Source organism: Amia ocellicauda, chromosome 12, assembly GCF_036373705.1.
Source record: "Amia ocellicauda isolate fAmiCal2 chromosome 12, fAmiCal2.hap1, whole genome shotgun sequence".
Classification (NCBI taxonomy): Eukaryota; Metazoa; Chordata; class Actinopteri; order Amiiformes; family Amiidae; genus Amia; species Amia ocellicauda.
The window spans coordinates 20,031,041-20,050,000 of record NC_089861.1 but is presented as its reverse complement, the minus strand read 5'-3'; the positions used below and the strand labels follow the sequence as shown (position 1 = coordinate 20,050,000).

General features: G+C 46.6%; 1 protein-coding gene across 1 annotated transcript; it reads right to left on the bottom strand.

Annotated features, from left to right (window-relative positions):
• Positions 1-3,720: 3,720 nt before the first annotated feature.
• On the bottom strand, positions 3,721-5,368 carry timm10 (translocase of inner mitochondrial membrane 10 homolog (yeast)). Its single transcript, XM_066718723.1, has 2 exons — positions 5,120-5,368; positions 3,721-4,367 (listed from the first exon to the last, which is right to left on the bottom strand). The coding sequence occupies exons 1-2, from the start codon at positions 5,188-5,190 to the stop codon at positions 4,142-4,144; spliced, it is 297 nt and encodes a 98-aa protein (XP_066574820.1). The 5' UTR covers positions 5,191-5,368; the 3' UTR covers positions 3,721-4,141.
• Positions 5,369-18,960: the final 13,592 nt, after the last annotated feature.

Here is an 18,960-nt window from a genome sequence, read left to right as displayed (position 1 = left end):
ATCCCAAAGCTCTTTACAACCAAACAACAGACAGGTACAGATCAGTATTAAAATGCAGTCGTAAAAATATTGCTTTAGCTGACCTTGTACTCACAACTTGCCCAAGCTGGAACCTTGAGACAGAAAATGGAAATGCAGATATACAACCTGGTATCAACCTGTACTGAGTTACTCAGTATTGATCTGCACCCCAGACTGCTCAATCCACCTTGATGCTTTTTCTCCTCTCCTTGGTAACCAGTATTAATCTATTGTGTATCCCATTGTAGAAAATCATTTGCTGGCTTTGGTGTCATTGGTCAGGCTGGTGTCATTGGTTTTGGAACCTTTGTATCTAATCTGGGATTGAATCTGCATTGTTCTGTTTTATCCCTACACCTGGAAAACTACATGACTGCATGCACTCCCATCACCTGTATTCTCAAGCTGTGCATCAGATAAATCACCTAAAAAGTTAAAATTAGGCAAATTATTTAAGCTGGGGATCCGAGAGCTCGATTGGTTGGAAGACTCTTGTATGCCCCTTCAGAGCGTGATTTATAATCTGAAAAGCAGTCCGCATTTGTTTGGTAGAACATGGACCACCTGGTAACAGAGTTTTTTCTCAAGATAATATTAACTCTTTAGATATAGGTGCCGACCTCTGAATGAATTAGTGTTGTATATTTTTCTGTTGTTTTGCCAGGAAGAGCACCATATGGTGTTATACACTCACCTAAAGGATTATTAGGAACACCTGTTCAATTTCTCATTAATGCAATTATCTAACCAACCAATCACATGGCAGTTGCTTCAATGCATTTAGGGGTGTGGTCCTGGTCAAGACAATCTCCTGAACTCCAAACTGAATGTCTGAATGGGAAAGAAAGGTGATTTAAGCAATTTTGAGCGTGGCATGGTTGTTGGTGCCAGACGGGCCGGTCTGAGTATTTCACAATCTGCTCAGTTACTGGGATTTTCATGCACAACCATTTCTAGGGTTTACAAAGAATGGTGTGAAAAGGGAAAAACATCCAGTATGCGGCAGTCCTGTGGGCGAAAATGCCTTGTTGATGCTAGAGGTCAGAGGAGAATGGGCCGACTGATTCAAGCTGATAGAAGAGCAACTTTGACTGAAATAACCACTCGTTACAACCGAGGTATGCAGCAAAGCATTTGTGAAGCCACAACACGTACAACCTTGAGGCGGATGGGCTACAACAGCAGAAGACCCCACCGGGTACCACTCATCTCCACTACAAATAGGAAAAAGAGGCTACAATTTGCACAAGCTCACCAAAATTGGACAGTTGAAGACTGGAAAAATGTTGCCTGGTCTGATGAGTCTCGATTTCTGTTGACACATTCAGATGGTAGAGTCAGAATTTGGCGTAAACAGAATGAGAACATGGATCCATCATGCCTTGTTACCACTGTGCAGGCTGGTGGTGGTGGTGTAATGGTGTGGGGGATGTTTTCTTGGCACACTTTAGGCCCCTTAGTGCCAATTGGGCATCGTTTAAATGCCACGGCCTACCTGAGCATTGTTTCTGACCATGTCCATCCCTTTATGACCACCATGTACCCATCCTCTGATGGCTACTTCCAGCAGGATAATGCACCATGTCACAAAGGTCGAATCATTTCAAATTGGTTTCTTGAACATGACAATGAGTTCACTGTACTAAACTGGCCCCCACAGTCACCAGATCTCAACCCAATAGAGCATCTTTGGGATGTGGTGGAACGGGAGCTTCGTGCCCTGGATGTGCATCCCACAAATCTCCATCAACTGCAAGATGCTATCCTATCAATATGGGCCAACATTTCTAAAGAATGCTTTCAGCACCTTGTTGAATCAATGCCATGTATAATTAAGGCAGTTCTGAAGGCGAAAGGGGGTCAAACACAGTATTAGTATGGTGTTCCTAATAATCCTTTAGGTGAGTGTATATTGCTTCTGAAAAACTCATCAAAATGATCAAATAGAACATCTGCAGCTGCCTGTCCATGCGTCTTTAAATGCCTCTTAGTCTATCTGTACCAATCTCTGTGTCTGTCCATGATGTCAAACCCCACTGGGAGATCAGTCATTTTCCTCACAATGCACCAGGGAAAGACCTGGGCCCCGTTCCCCCTTCCCCGTAGCTGGATAATTGAGTTAGCCAGATAACTCTCAGGATGACCTGACAGAAGGCTGGCTTTTTCTGTTCCTTGAAGCAAGCTTGAAGTCCAGCCGAGTAAGTTACCATAGCAACACATCCTTAATCCTAAACCTGCTCCAGTGCAGGCTAACTGTGATCTGTGTATCAAAACTTGTGTTTCTACCAAATGAAAGCACTTGACAAAAAATAGTTAATTAAATAAAATATTAAAAAATCCTCCATTAAAGTCTAAGGGAAATCTTAATCAGTTACTGCATTGCTGATCATGATTAGACACACTACTGCAACACTACCACTTTTTTCCCCAAGATAAATAATAATTATGAATTATGACGTTTTTGGATAGCATTTCTTGAAACCCAAGTCAGTTTTCTCCCCTATTTTGCCAGTCAATATCTCAACACAGCAACGTTAGATCTTAACAATCTTGGTATCATTTGAAATGAGCTTCAATTCAGCAACTGATGCAAACAAATCCAACATTTTAATGACAATCATACAATGCCTGTGCTAGACGGTAGGGTATCAGATAATACTGTACATCATCCATGACTTGACCTCAGTTATTCCCATATGATGTGTGAATCCACCTGCCTCGTTGCAAATATTGAAGCCATGTGGCCAGACTGCCCACGACTCAAGAATATTCAGTCTACATTGTGTCAGAAATTTAAGGAAGGTGTGGGAAATAAACTCATTTGTCAGAAATCATTGCTTAAGTATTTGATTTATGAAGTGATTTAAGTGTTAATCTCATAGATCATTTTGATGAGATCATTTCCTGTTAATTTGACTACAAAGGCAAATAAATTATATTAATTTGTACAGCATAATACCACAGTATTAGGTTTGTAAAAAGAACAAAGGCAAAATATGACAAAGCAATAGAGCACTTGTTTTCTAACCAGTCCTGGACTACCCCCTGCTATGCTGTTTTTTGTTCCAACTGAGGTTTTAATTGCTTATTTGTGTCCTTAATTTAACTAACAAAGAAATATACCATTAAATTAAGTAACCTCTGTCTGATTTGCGATGCATCCTCTCTGGACTTGGCAGCAGCAGCGGTGTTGCAGTTAGCTGCGAAAAGGTCTTTATATCCTTAAAACTTTCCACGGGAACATCTTACTCAGTCAGACTGACACAAGTTGCTCTCCGTTTTGACGTCTTTGGTGCAGATCATGGTTTCTGTGCACCACAGCCCTCCCTTGTGAGGCAGCACAAGCACGCGCACGTCTCCCGATTTCTTAAGTTGGAATCGAGTTAACGAGAAAAGTTTAGCCTCTATACGGCATCAAGGAATGGAGATTAAATTATTGTGTTAACTGAATCCGGTTAATGTCTGATGAGCCTGAATTAGTGAAACCAGCTATGAGGAATGGTGCCCTGGTTATAATGAAGTTCAGCTACATTTGGTCATGGAAAATAGGGCACAGAGAGACAGAAAAAGGGAGAGCAGCACAGAGAGAGATAAAAGCAGAGGGGGGTTAGACAGAGAAGGAGTCCAAGAGAGAGGCTGATATACACAGGCACAGACAAAGAGAAGGATGGTGTGAGACACAGAGACGGGACATAGGTATAAAATAATGAGAACTTTTATTAATTAGGTAATTTAACAAAAACAAGTCTGCTTGACCAGGTACACTCATTCCACTGTAAACAGCAACAACATCTGTAACAACAACACATACTACAAAGTGAAAAAGGGAACGCATCTCAGCAAACAACTGATTAACAAGTTAATTAAGGAACACTAATGGGGCTCTGGGACCTCATTTAGACTAACCAAAGACCTGTGAGTCGGGTATAGGTGAACTTGAGACATTACTGAGCTAAACTTGATTAACTAGAACTGCCCAGTAATCCACTGGGGGGGTTAATGTCCAGTCAGTCAATTGGTGTATTTGCACTACACTATACCAGCCCCCCCAACCCCATCTCTCAGTGCAGCATTAACACCCAAATAACCCACTCCCTGTCCCTCTCTCTCGCCCCTCATCTCAGTGTCCTGCAGTGGGAGTGGGAGAGGCAGCGGGTCCCCCCTGCTGCACCCTCTTCATGAGCTCCTCGTCCTGCATCGAGAGCTCAGTGAGTCGGCGGCCCAGTCTCTCATGGACGTCCAGGTACTTTGCCACACAGCGGTCCAGGCAGACTGCCTCACCCTTGGACAGCTCTGCCTCACGGTAATGGGGAGGCACACACTTCCTGTGACATGCGCTTGTCATCCTGCAAGGGGAAGGGAGGGACAGAGGGGTGGGTGATTAGTATAGTGTGGTGTAGATACACAGACTGATTAACAGGACCCTAAAGTGTACTGAAATAGTAAGAGAGCGATAATACAGTATATTACAATACAGACACTACAGTACATGAACACTGCACTGAGAGAGAGGGTTAATACAGTACAGACACACTGACTGACTGGACACTACAGTACATTAACACTGCACTGAGAGAGAGAGAGGGTTAATACAGTACAGACACACTGACTGGACACTACAGTACATTAACACTGCACTGAGAGAGAGAGGGTTAATACAGTACAGACACACTGACTGACTGGACACTACAGTACATTAGTGATCTCGCTCTCCGTGCAGTTATGCAGTAGAATAGGACGCGCATGCGTTAACGATGCACCATCACGCGTTATTAATAACAGTGCTATTATACAGTTTGGTACAATTTCATCAGCATGTGAAAATGCATAAATTCTGTATTGACAGAGAGGTCAAAAGTGTAACACTGACAAACAGCAGCGAGTATATGCATAGACCTATGCTGTACATAATCACCATTATCATCATTACATAGAAATCCCTCCGTACGCATTGTTTTACCGATATTGAACTCGAACTAGGTATATAGCCTCTATCAGCCCAGCATCGATGAACACTGTCAGCATTAATGCTCTACGTGTGGTCATTGTGTTACAGCATTGTTTCCAGCCTGACCATTGTAATAATTAGTCGCAGTACCGGTTATACATATCCGCCATCATCTCCACCTCCAATTCAGCGGCTAACTGCTGCGCCTTTAGCGGGTCCATCGCTCCCAGTCCCCGGTCTCCTCTCCGCAAGCAACCCGGAGCTCCGACTAACCAGTTTAGTTAACTCGGTGAACACGTCTGTGGACTCAAATGTACTCGCTTCGCCTTCCACTCCCGTCTGTCACCTTCACTGTCAGAAAACACGTGTGTCCGTCCCCTGACCCTGTAACCTCCTTCTGGAGGACTTCCGCTTCGAAGTCAAATTTAGCACCATAGAATCTGAAACGCAGATCAATCTGGACTGAAGTGTTTTGTCCTTATTGCCCCCTAGCGGTCTGCCAGCAACGATGCTGTATGGGAGGACTCGGCAAGAACTTGTATCTTGTTTATTATTATTATTATTATTATTATTATTATAGACTTGTTCAAATTCTTCTAAATGGAAAACAAGATTAAACCGTGATCCAATTAAGATTTAAATACATATAATTCATTAAACAAAACCTAAATTATATCTTTCCAGAGCCTGCTGAAATACTGATACTTGTGTGTTTGTGTGGTTGTGTGCATGTATGTGTATGTATGCACAAGTGTGTGTGCTCACTTGATTATGCATGTTGGACAGACACACCATAGAAATCAATAATATCCACTGACTGCTTCAGTGTTTCAACAAGCTCTATGAAGATCCCACTGATAGAAAATAGTAGTTAAAATAGTAGTTATACTCAACAGAAGCACAGAATCACTTGTTCAGCTGAAGGGATAAATGTTTTAAACTGTGACTATATACGCACTGAAAAGGCAGCTAGAAGTGAAACACTGTTATTGACAGCTGCAGATTTAGACAGACAGGAAGATCGACAGGAAGACTGACACAGACAGATTCAGAAACATACAGATAGACACACAGAGCCATAGCCAGACAAACACACAGGTAAAGAAACATGGATAGACAGACATGTAATGACACAGACAGCTACAGACAGAGACAAATCTATAATTATAATGATACCTGTACAATACAGACTAGACTGGACTGACATTTTATATAACACTTCACAGTCACACATCACAGACAAAGATACTTAAACCCTAAAGTAGATACAATCCATACAACATTTTTAACTGAAAAGATGTGCTGAACACAACACGGGGACACTTAAAACTGTATAACTATAATTCAGTTCAACCTTACCTGCCTCACTGACTGACTGGTGAGGGGGAGATCATGAGAGAGATAGGAGGGGGGATTCTTCATTTCTTATCCAATCACATCGATCTCCAGCTCCTGCTCCTCTGCGTCCTCTTCCGATTGGTCCCCGCAAGTAAGCCCTGCCCTCAGGGTTGCCAACAGGAAATGACATGGTGGAGATGGGGTGGGGCTGGAGCACTCCAGAACATCAACTTCCTCCTCCTCCTCCTCCTCCTCCTCCTCCTCCTCTCCGTTCACACTTCCTTTTGACTCCTTGGTGTTCTGGCGGTGTAGCGGAGGGGAGTCCCGCGAGGTCAGATGATGCCGGGTGGCTTCTTTCAGTGGCCAGACCAGCAAGGAGGCAGGATCTCCCTTCTTCCTCGTCTGCTCCTGGCTGCTCCAGCCCTTCTTGCAAGGTCTTGCCCTTCTTTTCGTCTCTGGGCTGTCTCTGGAGCTGATGGCTAATGAAGCTCCTACATCTCCCACAGGACTAACCTCCCCCTTCCTTTCCCTTTCTCTCTCCACCTCCCTGTCTTTGGGTTGTGTGGTAATATCCAAGCTGTCTGGCTCTTCTCCTCTTCCTCCTCCTTCCCCTCTTCCTCCACTTTTCTCTCTGAGGTTGGGGGCAGTGTCTAGCCTATCTTGCTCTTCCCCTCTTCCTCCTCTCTGTTTTAGGTCTGGGGGAGCATCCAGGCTGTCTGGCTCTTCTCCTCTTTCTCCTCCTTGCCCTTCTTTCCATCTTCTTCCTCCTCTCTCTCTGAGGTCTGCATCAGTTTCCTGTCTGCCTGGCTCTCCTCCTCTTCCTCCTTCCTCTCTTCCTCCTCCTCTCTCTTTGTGGTCTGGGGCATTGTCCTGTCTGTCTGGCTCTCCTCCCCTCACTCTTTCTCCTCTCGCTTTCTCTTTGAGGTCTGGGACAATGTCCAGTCTATCTAGCTCTCCTCCTCCTTCCTCTCTACCTCCTCCTCTCTCTCTGTGTTCTGATGCAGTTTCTGGTCTGTCTGTCTCTCCTCCTCTTCTCCCTCCTTTTCCTCTTCCTCTCTCTTTCAGGTCTGGGGCAGTGTCCAGTCTGTCTGTCTGTCCTTCTCCCACTATCCTGTCCTGGGGCCTCACTGCTGGGCTCTCCTCCCATCTCTTCTCTGCTCCGTCGGCTTGGAGGCTCACAAGGGCTATGAGTGACTGGGTGTGGCTGTCTGTCTGTGTGCATGTGTCTGAGTGTATGTCTGGGTCTGTGTGTGTCAGTGTGTCTGTGAGTGTGGGGGGGGCTGTGTGTGTGTCTGTCTCGGCCTTCCTCTGGGGATTCCTTGCGGGTCTGCCTTCGTATGTACCCACCGTTCCCCTTTCCGTATCACCCTCTCTGTCAATCTTCTTCACCTCCTCTCCTGTTGTGCCTCCTCTCCCCCGGGCTCCCATAACCCTCTTTCCTTCACTGGGGCACACTGGTGTAATGTTGGGGAACCCTGCTCGACGCAACACTCCTCCCATCCTCTGTCTCCTCTCCCTTGCCTCTGTTCTCCCTTCTTTCTTTCTCGGCACATCTTTTTTCTGGTCCCTGCTCCTCCACCCCCACCTGCAGCTCCCTTCCCTCACTGGCCTGGCCCCCAGTCTTCCCCTCTTCGCTATGGGGATGCAGCCCGTACCCTTACTGGGGGTCCTGGTCACAGCAGACCCCACCTCCCTTGCCCTCCTCACTTCTCCCTCCTCACAGGCACACACTGACCCTCTCCAACTCCTAACCCTTGCCTCTTTCCCCCTCCTGGGCTGGGGACTCTGAGCCAAAGTTGCCCCATTCTCCCTCTCCATTCTGCTCCTCCTCCTGCACACCAGACCCTCCTCTCTCTCCTGTCCCCCCTGCCCACTCTGAGGCCTTGAAAGCCAGGGAGGTGTGGACAGACAACTGCCACCTTTTACTGCTACTATTCTCTGGCCAATCAGCTCCTCAGTCCCAGGGTAAGGACTCGGCCTCACCTCCACAGTCCCAGTCTCACGGTCAAGGGGATGGTTAGCTAGTATTTCCCATTGTTTAGGTGTGTCCTCTCTCCCTCTCCCACACTTCCTTACACCATGAAGAGATGTGCTCATCATGTCCTGCTCCTCTCTCCCCTCTCCCAATTGGCTTTGATCCAGTGCGCCCTCTCGGTTTCTCTCATTGTTGCTGGTCTCCTGGCTCTCTCTCATCTTCTCTCCTGCACTCTCCTCTTCCCTCTCTCTCTCCGTCTCCTCTCTCTTCTGCACTCTCTCTCTCCTTTCCACAGATGCCTCTCTCTTCCTCTTGAGTCCTTCGGGGCCCCTCCTCCCCACTTCCACTTCCATTCCCTCTCTCCTCTTCTCCCCACCCCCACCAGCCCTCTCTCTCATCTCCCTCTTGCGTTTTCTTGGTATGCAGATCTTCACTATTTTCCTCCTCTTTTTCTTCCTCCCACAATCCTCTCTCTCATTCTTTGGTGGGAGGTGTGTAGATTCGCTCACCCTCTCGCTCTCTCTTCCTTCCTTGTGGACATCTCTCCCCATCTCCATCTCTCTGTCTGTCTTTCCCTCCCTCTCTTCATCTTTTTCGCTCTTGCTGTTCGTCTCCTCTCTGGGCGCTGGGAGATGGAGTTCCCTATGGGAACAGCAGCATTCTGGGAGCTGTAGTCCATTTTGAGTAGGCAGGGCGCATGTGCATTGTGGTAGCCTTCGTCCATCGTGAGTAGGTAGAGATATGCATTCTGGGAGCTGTATTTCCCTCTGTGCATGAGAACAAGTGCATTCTGGGAGCTGTAGACCTCTCTGAGCAGGACCACAAGAGCATGCTGAGAGCTCTGGTCCGTTCTCAGTAGGGAGAGCACATTCTGTGAGCTGTAGTTCACTGTGTGCAGGTGGACAGGGGTGTTGAGGGAGCTGCAGTTTCTCGACCAGGGGAGAAAGGCATTGTGGGAGATATAGTTCCTCCCAAGGAGATAAGGAACAGGAAGGAGCAGAAGTGGGGGGTTGTGGGAGATGCAGCCCCCCTGGAGTTTGGGTGGGAGTGGAGGGAGAGTGAGAGGTAGACAGACACTGTGGAAGGCTAAGCTCAGCCAAGGGTAAGGCTGGGGAGGGGGAATGCGGAGGTGACTCTCTGTATGGGTTGATTGATGGGGTCTGGTGGCTTGGTCTGTCCTCAGTCTTTTCAGGCCTGTCTCTTGGACTCTCTCTGGACCTGTGTCTGTGATGAGTCCCGCTCCTGCACCCTTTGCTCCCCTCCTTCTCTCCTTTCTCCTCTTCTCTCGTTGAAAATGGAACTCCTCTCTCCCCCTCCCTCCCTTGTCTGCTTCCACCCTCTCCTCCACCTCTCCCTTCCTCCTCCACAGTTCTCAGGAAGTGCTCCAGTACATCCTTGAGGTCATTCAGGGAGTCGCCCCTGGGGGCTGTAGTCTCTGCCTGGGCACTTCCTGAACAGTAGTGCATGCTGGGATTTGTCATTTCCAGGGCCCCTGCCACAGGAGTAAGCTGTGGGGAGGGAGGGCTGAGAAGGACCCCCCCTGGAGATACAGAGTAGCTGGGATGTGTGTTCTCCAGGCGGTCACAGGCAGAGAAGTGCATGCTGGGAATTGTAGTGTCCTCAAAAGTTGTCCTAGGAGGCAAGAGGGAAGCTGTAGGCCACCAAGGACAAGTGACAGCTGTAGGCTGCCTAGTGTCTGCAGATAGGTTAATGATTGGGCCTATAGTCTTTAAAGTGTCTGCAGAAGGATGCATGATGGGAGTTGAAGTCCCTGCAGTGCCTGGGCTGGTGTGGGGCATGGCAGGGTCTCGAGGGGGATGCAGGTGCAGGCTCTGCTTGGCCTCCTTGAAACCAGACATGTGAGAGAACCCAGGAGCCAACACAGACACAGCATCCCTTTCCCCCTCCCCCTCCTTCTCACTCTCCTCCTGCTCCTTGCCCCAGGGATGGTGGGATGTGGAGGGGGTGGAAAGAAGGAGGGGGCAGTAGTAGTGGAGGCGAGAGCCATGCTGGAGGACGGGCAGGGACAGAGAGTGGTGGTCATCCAACAGGCGAGGAGTGATGGAGACAACACTGCGCTGAGAGACTGACAGGAAGAAAGAGAGACAGGGATAATGCAGTACAATACAGATTCATTGACTGACTGACTGGACACTACAGTATATTAACACTGCACTGAGAGAGAGGGTTAATACAGTACAGACACACTGACTGACTGGACACTACAGTACATTAACACTGCACTGAGAGAGAGAGGGTTAATACAGTACAGACACACTGACTGACTGGACACTACAGTACATTAACACTGCACTGAGAGAGAGAGGGTTAATACAGTACAGACACACTGACTGACTGGACACTACAGTACATTAACACTGCACTGAGAGAGAGAGGGTTAATACAGTACAGACACACTGACTGACTGGACACTACAGTACATTAACACTGCACTGAGAGAGAGAGGGTTAATACAGTACAGACACACTGACTGACTGGACACTACAGTACATTAACACTGCACTGAGAGAGAGAGGGTTAATACAGTACTGTAGGTAGTAGTTTATTCAATTATAATAATTTACAGTACTGTGCAAAAGTTTTAGGCAGGTGTGAAAAAATGCTGTAAAGGAAGAATGCTTTCAAAAATAGACATGTTCCAGAAATCCAGAAAAAACACATTTCAAAAAAGTTATAAATTGATTTGTATGTTAATGAGGGAAATAAGTATTTGATCCCCTATCAATCAGCAAGATTTCTGGCTCCCAGGTGTCTTTTATACAGGTAACGAGCTGAGATTAGGAGCACTCTCTTAAAGGGAGTGCTCCTAATCTCAGCTCATTACCTGTATAAAAGACACCTGTCCACAGAAGCAATCAATCAATCAGATTCCAAACTCTCCACCATGGCCAAGACCAAAGAGCTGTCCGATGGACAAGATTGTAGACCTACACAAGGCTGGAATGGGCTACAAGACCATCGCCAAGCAGCTTGGTGAGAAGGTGACAACAGTTGGTGCGATTATTCGCAAATGGAAGAAACACAAAATAAGTGTCAGTCTCCCTCTGTCTGGGGCTCCATGCAAGATCTCACCTCGTGGAGTTTCAATGATCATGAGAACAGTGAGGAATTGGCCCAGAACTACACGGGAGGATCTTGTTAATAATCTCAAGGCAGCTGGGACCATAGTCACCAAGAAAACAATTGGTAACACACTACGCCGTGAAGGACTGAAATCCTGCAGCGCCCGCAAGATCCCCCTGCTCAAGAAAGCACATGTACAGGCCCGTCTGAAGTTTGCCAATGAACATCTGAATGATTCAGAGGAGAACTGGGTGAAAGTGTTGTGGTCAGATGAGACCAAAATCGAGCTCTTTGGCATCAACTCAACTCGCCGTGTTTGGAGGAGGAGGAATGACCCCAAGAACACCATCCCCACTGTCAAACATGGTGGGGGAAACATTATGCTTTGGGGGTGTTTTTCTGCTAAGGGGACAGGACAACTGCACCGCATCAAAGGGACGATGGACGGGGCCATGTACCGTCAAATCTTGGGTGAGAACCTCCTTCCCTCAGCCAGGGCATTGAAAATGGGTCGTGGATGGGTATTCCAGCATGACAATGACCCAAAACACACAGCCAAGGCAACAAAGGAGTGGCTCAAGAAGAAGCACATTAAGGTCCTGGAGTGTTGAAATGCGTTTTTCTGGATTTTTTTGTTGTTATTCTGTCTCTCACTGTTAAAATACACCTACCATTAAAATTATACCAAACAGGTGCTAATGATCAATTCAATATGTAGGTTGAAACACAAGCCTTAACCGAAACAGAAACAGCTGTGTAGGAGGAATAAAACTGGGTGAGGAACAGCCAAACTCAGCTAACAAGGTGAGGTTGCTGAAGACAGTTTACTGTCAAAAGTCATACACCATGGCAAGACTAACACAGCAACAAGACACAAGGTAGTTATACTGCATCACCAAGGTCTCTCCCAGACAGGGGTTTCCAGATGTGCTGTCCAAGTTCTTTAGAAGAAGCACAAAGAAACGGGCAATGTTGAGGACAGCAGACACAGTGGTCAGCCAAGGAAACTTGTTGCAGCAGATGAAAGACACATCATGCTTACTTTCCTTCAGAATTGGAAGATGTCCAGCAGTGCCATCAGCTCAGAATTGGCAGAAAAAAGTGGGACCCTGGTACACCCATCTACTGTCCGGAGAAGTCTGGTCAGAAGTGGCATTCATTGAAGACTTGCGGCCAAAAAGCCATACTTCCGACGTGGCAACAACGCCAAGCAACTCAACTATGCACGAAAACACAGGAACTGGGGTGCAGAAAAATGGCAGCAGGTGCTCTGGACTGATGAGTCAAAATGTGAAATATTTGGCTGTAGCAGAAGGCAGTTTGTTCGCCGAAGGGCTGGAGAGCGGTACACGAATGAGTGTCTGCAGGCAACAGTGAAGCATGGTGGAGGTTCCTTGCAAGTTTGGGGCTGCATTTCTGCAAATGGAGTTGGAGATTTGGTCAGAATTAATAGTCTCCTCAATGCTGAGAAGTACAGGCAGATACTTATCCATCATGCAATACCATCAGGGAGGCATCTGATTGGCCCCAACGTTATTCTGCAACATGACAATGACCCCAAACAGTGACAGTCATTAAGAACTATCTTCAGTATAAAAAGAACAAGGAGAACTGGAAGTGATGGTGTGGCCCCCACAGAGCCCTGATCTCAACATCATCAAGTCTGTTTGGGATTACATGGAGAGAGAAGCAACTGAGGCTGCCTAAATCCACAGAAGAACTGTGGTTAGTTCTCCAAGATGTTTGGGCCAGCCTACCTGCCGAGTTCCTTCAAAAACTGTGTGCAAGTGTACCTAGAAGAATTGATGCTGTTTTGAAGGCAAAGGGTGGTCACACCAAATATGGATTTGCTGTAGATTTTTCTTCTGTTCCCTCACTTTGCATTTTGCTAATTGATAAATATAAACTATTTTTGAAAGCATTCTTACATTACAGCATTAAAACTGTGCCTAAAACTTTTGCACAGTACTGTACATTACAGTACCTACTGAAACATACCAAACCATAAGGGTGATTTCTTAAAAATGAAAATACAAGCATTGCATATAATTTAAATTAAATTAACAGGTAATAAACATAAAAACAACAATAATAATAAACGTACTATCGCTTTGAAATAAATAACGCCATCTTAGTGACTTCCTTGGCCCTTCTTCTGACTGTTGAGGTTAGAGATTTTATTTTAAGCTGGAGCTGGTTGTCATCAGGTGCAAACAGGCATCAGCATTACTGGATTTAGAATGGTTTTCATTTGTGAAAACACCTGTTCAAAACAGGAAGCAGAACCAAATGTGGACAGTGTGGTCAAAGCTACTTTTTTCATGCACGCATACTTCAGTGGAAGGAAAGGCCATCGTTGCGTGACCTTGAGTTCCCAGTCTTTAAATTTTACACCCAGCTGCATGGCTCTGGAAGTCAATTATTTCCATTTGCACATTGTGAAATGGCACTGAACACTGAGAGTACAAGAAACCACACTTTAACTGCACAAGCTGCAAAGAACATGTTCCCCCTTTTGCACAACCCCATATATTTCTCTCCATGCTGGCTGAGACATTTGATCATAAAAATGTAATTTTTTTATACTCCATAAATAAGAATTCGCAACATGATTGGTTTAGGGCAGGGATGAGTGGGATATATCATGAAATTCCTGTTCAAATACTGGAGATGATACAATTTTCTTTTTTTTCAACAACATGTTTTCAATCTTAAGAATTTTGTATAATTTAGTGAAACACCATTTACGAAATCTATTAGAAAAATGTGACCTCACACATCCACTCACACAGAAAACAATATCGTTAATGTTTCTGAAAAGGGTTGACGTGCCAAGCAAAGTCTTGTTGTGTGCCAGTCAAGCCGACCCCTGCTATAGTACATTAACACTGCACTGAGAGAGAATACATCAGAGAGAGAGAGGAGTGAAGTCTGCTTTCTCTCTCACCTCTGTCAGTCTCAAGCCCCGCAAGAGCATCACTTGGAAGGTGAGTGTGAGGGGCTGCCATCCCATATTCCTGAACTCCTTCTCCTCCCTCTCTCTGCCAGGTGGGAGGCAAGACTGGCGGTGGTAGCGGAGACCTTCCGTTATGGCCCTGGGGACCATCTCTCACGGCGTCCACGGCAACAGGGCTGAGGGGGGGATGCAGTAAGTTGATCTGCATCATCACATCCTCCAGCAATCGCTCCATCTGCTCGTCTGTGTCTTCAGGTGGAGCCCACGTTGGGGCTGTAAGGGATGCCGATGGTCCTGTACAGGGCATAGGGAGCTGGTGCTTTCTGGGACGTCCCGGCCCTCGTTTCAGCACTGGAGCCCGGTTCTGGACAAGAGGCAGGACAAGGAGACACTTAAGACATTCAAGTCAGTGACTCTGCAGCAGGACAGTACAGTCCACCCATGACTCTGCAGCATAACAATCCAGTCCAGTCAGATACACTGCTGCAAGTCCAGTTCAGTCAGTGATTCTGCAGTAGTTTAGTACCGTCCAGTCAGTGACTCTGCAGCAGTACTGTACAGCCCAGTCCAGTCCAGACAGTAACTCTGCTGCAATATAGTCCAATGTGGCACAGTCAGTGAACAGAAGCGGAAGAATGAGCCAATGTCCACTCACCTGATCCACTGTGGCTCGAGCCCTGGACCTCTTCCTCCCACATCTGGATCTCCGGCCAGTGCTCCCCCACAGACCACGCCCCATATATCCAGCTCCTCCTCTTGTTTCCTCCCCCTCCCCCTCCACCTGGACCTTCTGCTCTCTCACAATTTCCCAGCATCCATCGGTGGGCAACCTTTTGAGTCTAATTTTAAACACCCCTCTCCCTCTCAACCACATACCTGATCTGAGGTTGGTCCTACTGCCCACCACACCCCCCCCCCTTCCCCTCTCCCTTGCTCTTTGCCATCTCTGTCCTTCCACCTTGTAGTCGCCTTCCCCCTCTGTCTCTGCCCTTCCTCTGACTGCTCCCTTCTTGGCCACCCTCACTCTCCTGCCAGACCCCTGTCCCCCCAACCTCCGACCCCGACCCCGACCACGACCCCTCCCCCTCCCCCTCCCCCGACCCCTCGGCCTCCCTCTCCTCCTGCCTCTCACTCTCCCTCCCATTTCGAAGGAGTCATGCTGTATCCCAGATTCTGGGTCCAGGAAGTGGTGGATAAAGCCTGGAATGTTGCCTTCAAATCTACTGAATTCAAAAATCTCTCCTTCTTCTCCTCTCTCAGTTCCTCCATCCCCTCCACTCTGCATCTCACTCCCGGACTCAGTCTCACTCTGGCTAAGGAGGTGGAGAGGGATGGAGGAAGGAGGGGGAGGGAGAGAGGTGGAGGATACAGGGAGAGGTGGCAGGAGGTAGAAAGCTGGAGGGGAGGTCTCTCTCTCCCTCTCCTCCTCCCCCTCCCCATTTCCTGTCCACAGCAATCCCTTGCTCTCTGGCATGGGGGGAGCAAAAGGAGGAGGAGGAGGGGAGAGAGTCTCATTCGCCACTAACAAGAGGGAAACACAGGGGACTGGGGCAACTGTACAAAGCACAGGGGGGGCAGTAATAGAGTTATCAAGGACAGTAATAGTAGAAGTAGGGGCAAAAGTGACTGCAGTAGTAGCAAAAGTGCCAAAACTGGTGTATCTGTCAGGAACAATAATAGCAGGAGCCCTGTTAGTAGCGACATTAACAGGAGTTACAGTAGCAGTTGCTAGAACAGAGTCAGTAGGAACAGTATTGCTCTCAGTGGCAGTAACTACAGAAGCAGAAGCAACAGGAGCAGTATCAGCAACTACAATAGCAGTATCAGTAGCTGCAATAGTAGTATCGGTAGCTCCAGTAGAAGTATCGGTAACTGCAATAGTAGTATCGGTAGCTCCAGTAGAAGTATCGGTAACTGCAATAGTAGTATCGGTAGCTCCAGTAGAAGTATCGGTAACTGCAATAGTAGTATCGGTAGCTCCAGTAGAAGTATCGGTAACTGCAATAGTAGTATCGGTAGCTCCAGTAGAAGTATCGGTAACTGCAATAGTAGTATCGGTAGCTCCAGTAGAAGTATCGGTAACTGCAATAGTAGTATAGGTAGCTCCAGTAGAAGTATCGGAAGCTGCAATAGTAGTATTGGTAGCTCCAGTAGCAGTATCGGTAACTACAGTTGCAGTATCAATAGCTCCAGTAGCAGTATCAGTAGCACCCTTCTTCCCCAGATCTCCCATTTCCGCCAGTCCCACTTTCTCCCCCAGTCCATCTCCCTCTCTTTCCTCCATTCCCTTAATATCAGTGACACCCAGTGCCCGGGCAGCATTGAAAATCTTTCTGGCCTCCCTCTCTCCCTGGCAGTGGAGCTCCCCTGAGTACAGAAGCCGCAGGAGCCCCCTCAGTGCCCCCTCACCCAGTCCCTGCAGCTCCAGGACCCTACGCCCTTCCTCCCTCTGGCCCCCAGTTCCTCTGCCCCACCTGCCACACTGCTCCCCTGGGCCCAGGGAAGGAGAGCTTAACAGGGGCGAGAGGAGCTGGGCGAGACTGGGGATGCATGCCGAGAGGACACAGCTGTGGGCTGCTACTGACTCTCCTGTGGGGAGAGGGAGAAGAAAGAGGAAGGAGAGGGAGTGGGAGGGGAGGGAAAGGGGATATGGGAGGCAGGCGGAGGGGAGAGGGAGGGAGAAGAGAAGGGAGGAAGGTGGGTAGGGAGAGGGGGAAAATGCAAGAGAATGCAGAGGGAGGAGGGGGTAGAGGGGAAGCAAGACGTGGGAATCAGTAAGTATGTCTGAACTGTACCATGTTTACAAGTCAGTCAGTGTGTCTGTACTGTATTAACCCTCTCTCTCTCAGTGCAGTGTTAATGTACTGTAGTGTCCAGTCAGTCAGTGTGTCTGTGCTGTATTAACCCTCTCTCTCTCAGTGCAGTGTTAATGTACTGTAGTGTCCAGTCAGTCAGTGTGTCTGTACTGTATTAACCCTCTCTCTCTCAGTGCAGTGTTAATGTCCTGTAGTGTCCAGTCAGTCTGTCTGTGCTGTATTAACCCTCTATCTAGCTCACCCTCAGTCTGCAGTATAATGTCACAGAACTGCTCACTGTGCTGTTGTCTCTGCAGCTCCGCCAGCAGCCGCTGCTCAAACCTGGGGACACACAGCCACACCATCCCCCTGATATAAAGAGTAAGAGAGAGAGAAAGAAAGAGAAACTTAATACAGTTCACTACAGATGTACTGATTGACTGATTGGACACTAAAGTACATGAATAGGGCCCTGTATTTTCTGTGACTTTTTTTGTTCTATTGTAATTCAATGCCCTAGATGTCCCTGCAGCCTCTCCAGTTATGGTAATTTAATTCACAGTTAAGAAATCAACATTTTATAAAAACGAATTATGATTAGTATAAATGCTAACTGAATTAACTGATGCCCAGGAGACCTTAACATGGCGTCAAAAATATTGCAATCAAAAAGCATTTAATTGTGTGAACAATATACACCTGGTATATTTGTAAAGCTGGTATATGTGGAACAATATTTGTTTGTGCTTATATTCCCCTGGAAAAATTATAATCCCAAACTACGTGCATTTCTGGACAATCATGTAATAAATGCGGGAGTAATTTCAACAGCAGGTCAAATGTAAAGGGACTATCTACTCCAAACTGCTGATTTGCAATTGTTAAAAATATCTGACAGGCAGGGGTGTGCAATTCCTAATGCCTGACGCCTGGGACAACCAAGATTATTTGTCCAGGACAACAAGTTTTACTGATACAGTTTGGTCATCGGACAAGTAAGGTTCCCAAATTGTGAGTCATTTAACATAATTAATGGTTTAATAATTATTTGAAAGAAAGGGACATCGCTGATTTGTGAAATGTAAGTATGCTCAAAAGAATGCTGTGCTGCAGGTCTTGTCTTTTTATGTTTTCCTATGATCATTAGCATCATTTTTTCTCTAACATTTTCTATGCTTTTAAATCTAAACAGATCTACCATTGTCAAAACGTTATTCAAGGGGAGGGGCAGTGATTTTTCACTGTGGATTTGAATAATTTAGTCTTTACATCATGTAACATACACCTGAACATTTTTTTAATCAGCTATATCATCCACTGATAAATGTTTTTCTAATGTTTGATATTGTAATGATTTTTTTAATTTAATTTTATAATGAATGTAATCATTTTGTGCCATAAAGAATCCATATATAGTGGGTCGAGGAAAGCAGGGAATATTTGTACCTGTTACAGGGTGATGGTCCCCGTGGTGTGTAAACAAAAGTTATATTTGTTTCTACCACAAACACACACCAGTGTTCTGCATAATCTACAAATAGGAACTCAACTTCAGACACTTTTTCCTCCTCATATCCAAAGTACATCCATGCTGTAGATTTAACACGATTTGTGAGTTGGAAAAGATCTTAGTCATGCATTTTGCTTCCAAAATAAGGGAGATGGCACGGTGAGTATTATAAACACTATATAGGATAATATAAATATGTTCTCAATCCAGTTATATAGCAATGCAGGACCAGTAGGGCTCATTCACAGGTACAGTGAGGGAAAAAAGTATTTGATCCCCTGCTGATTTTGTACGTTTGCCCACTGACAAAGAAATGATCAGTCTATAATTTTA

What these genes read in the sequence shown, in the direction of transcription:
- timm10 (XM_066718723.1), bottom strand. Translation starts at nt 5,190, where the DNA reads ATGGACCCGCTAAAGGCGCAGCAGTTAGCCGCTGAATTGGAGGTGGAG. An exon ending in ATGGCGGATATGTATAACCG is followed by an intron (nt 4,368 to 5,119) that starts GTACTGCGACTA and finishes TTCCCCTTGCAG; the next exon opens with GATGACAAGCGCATGTCACA.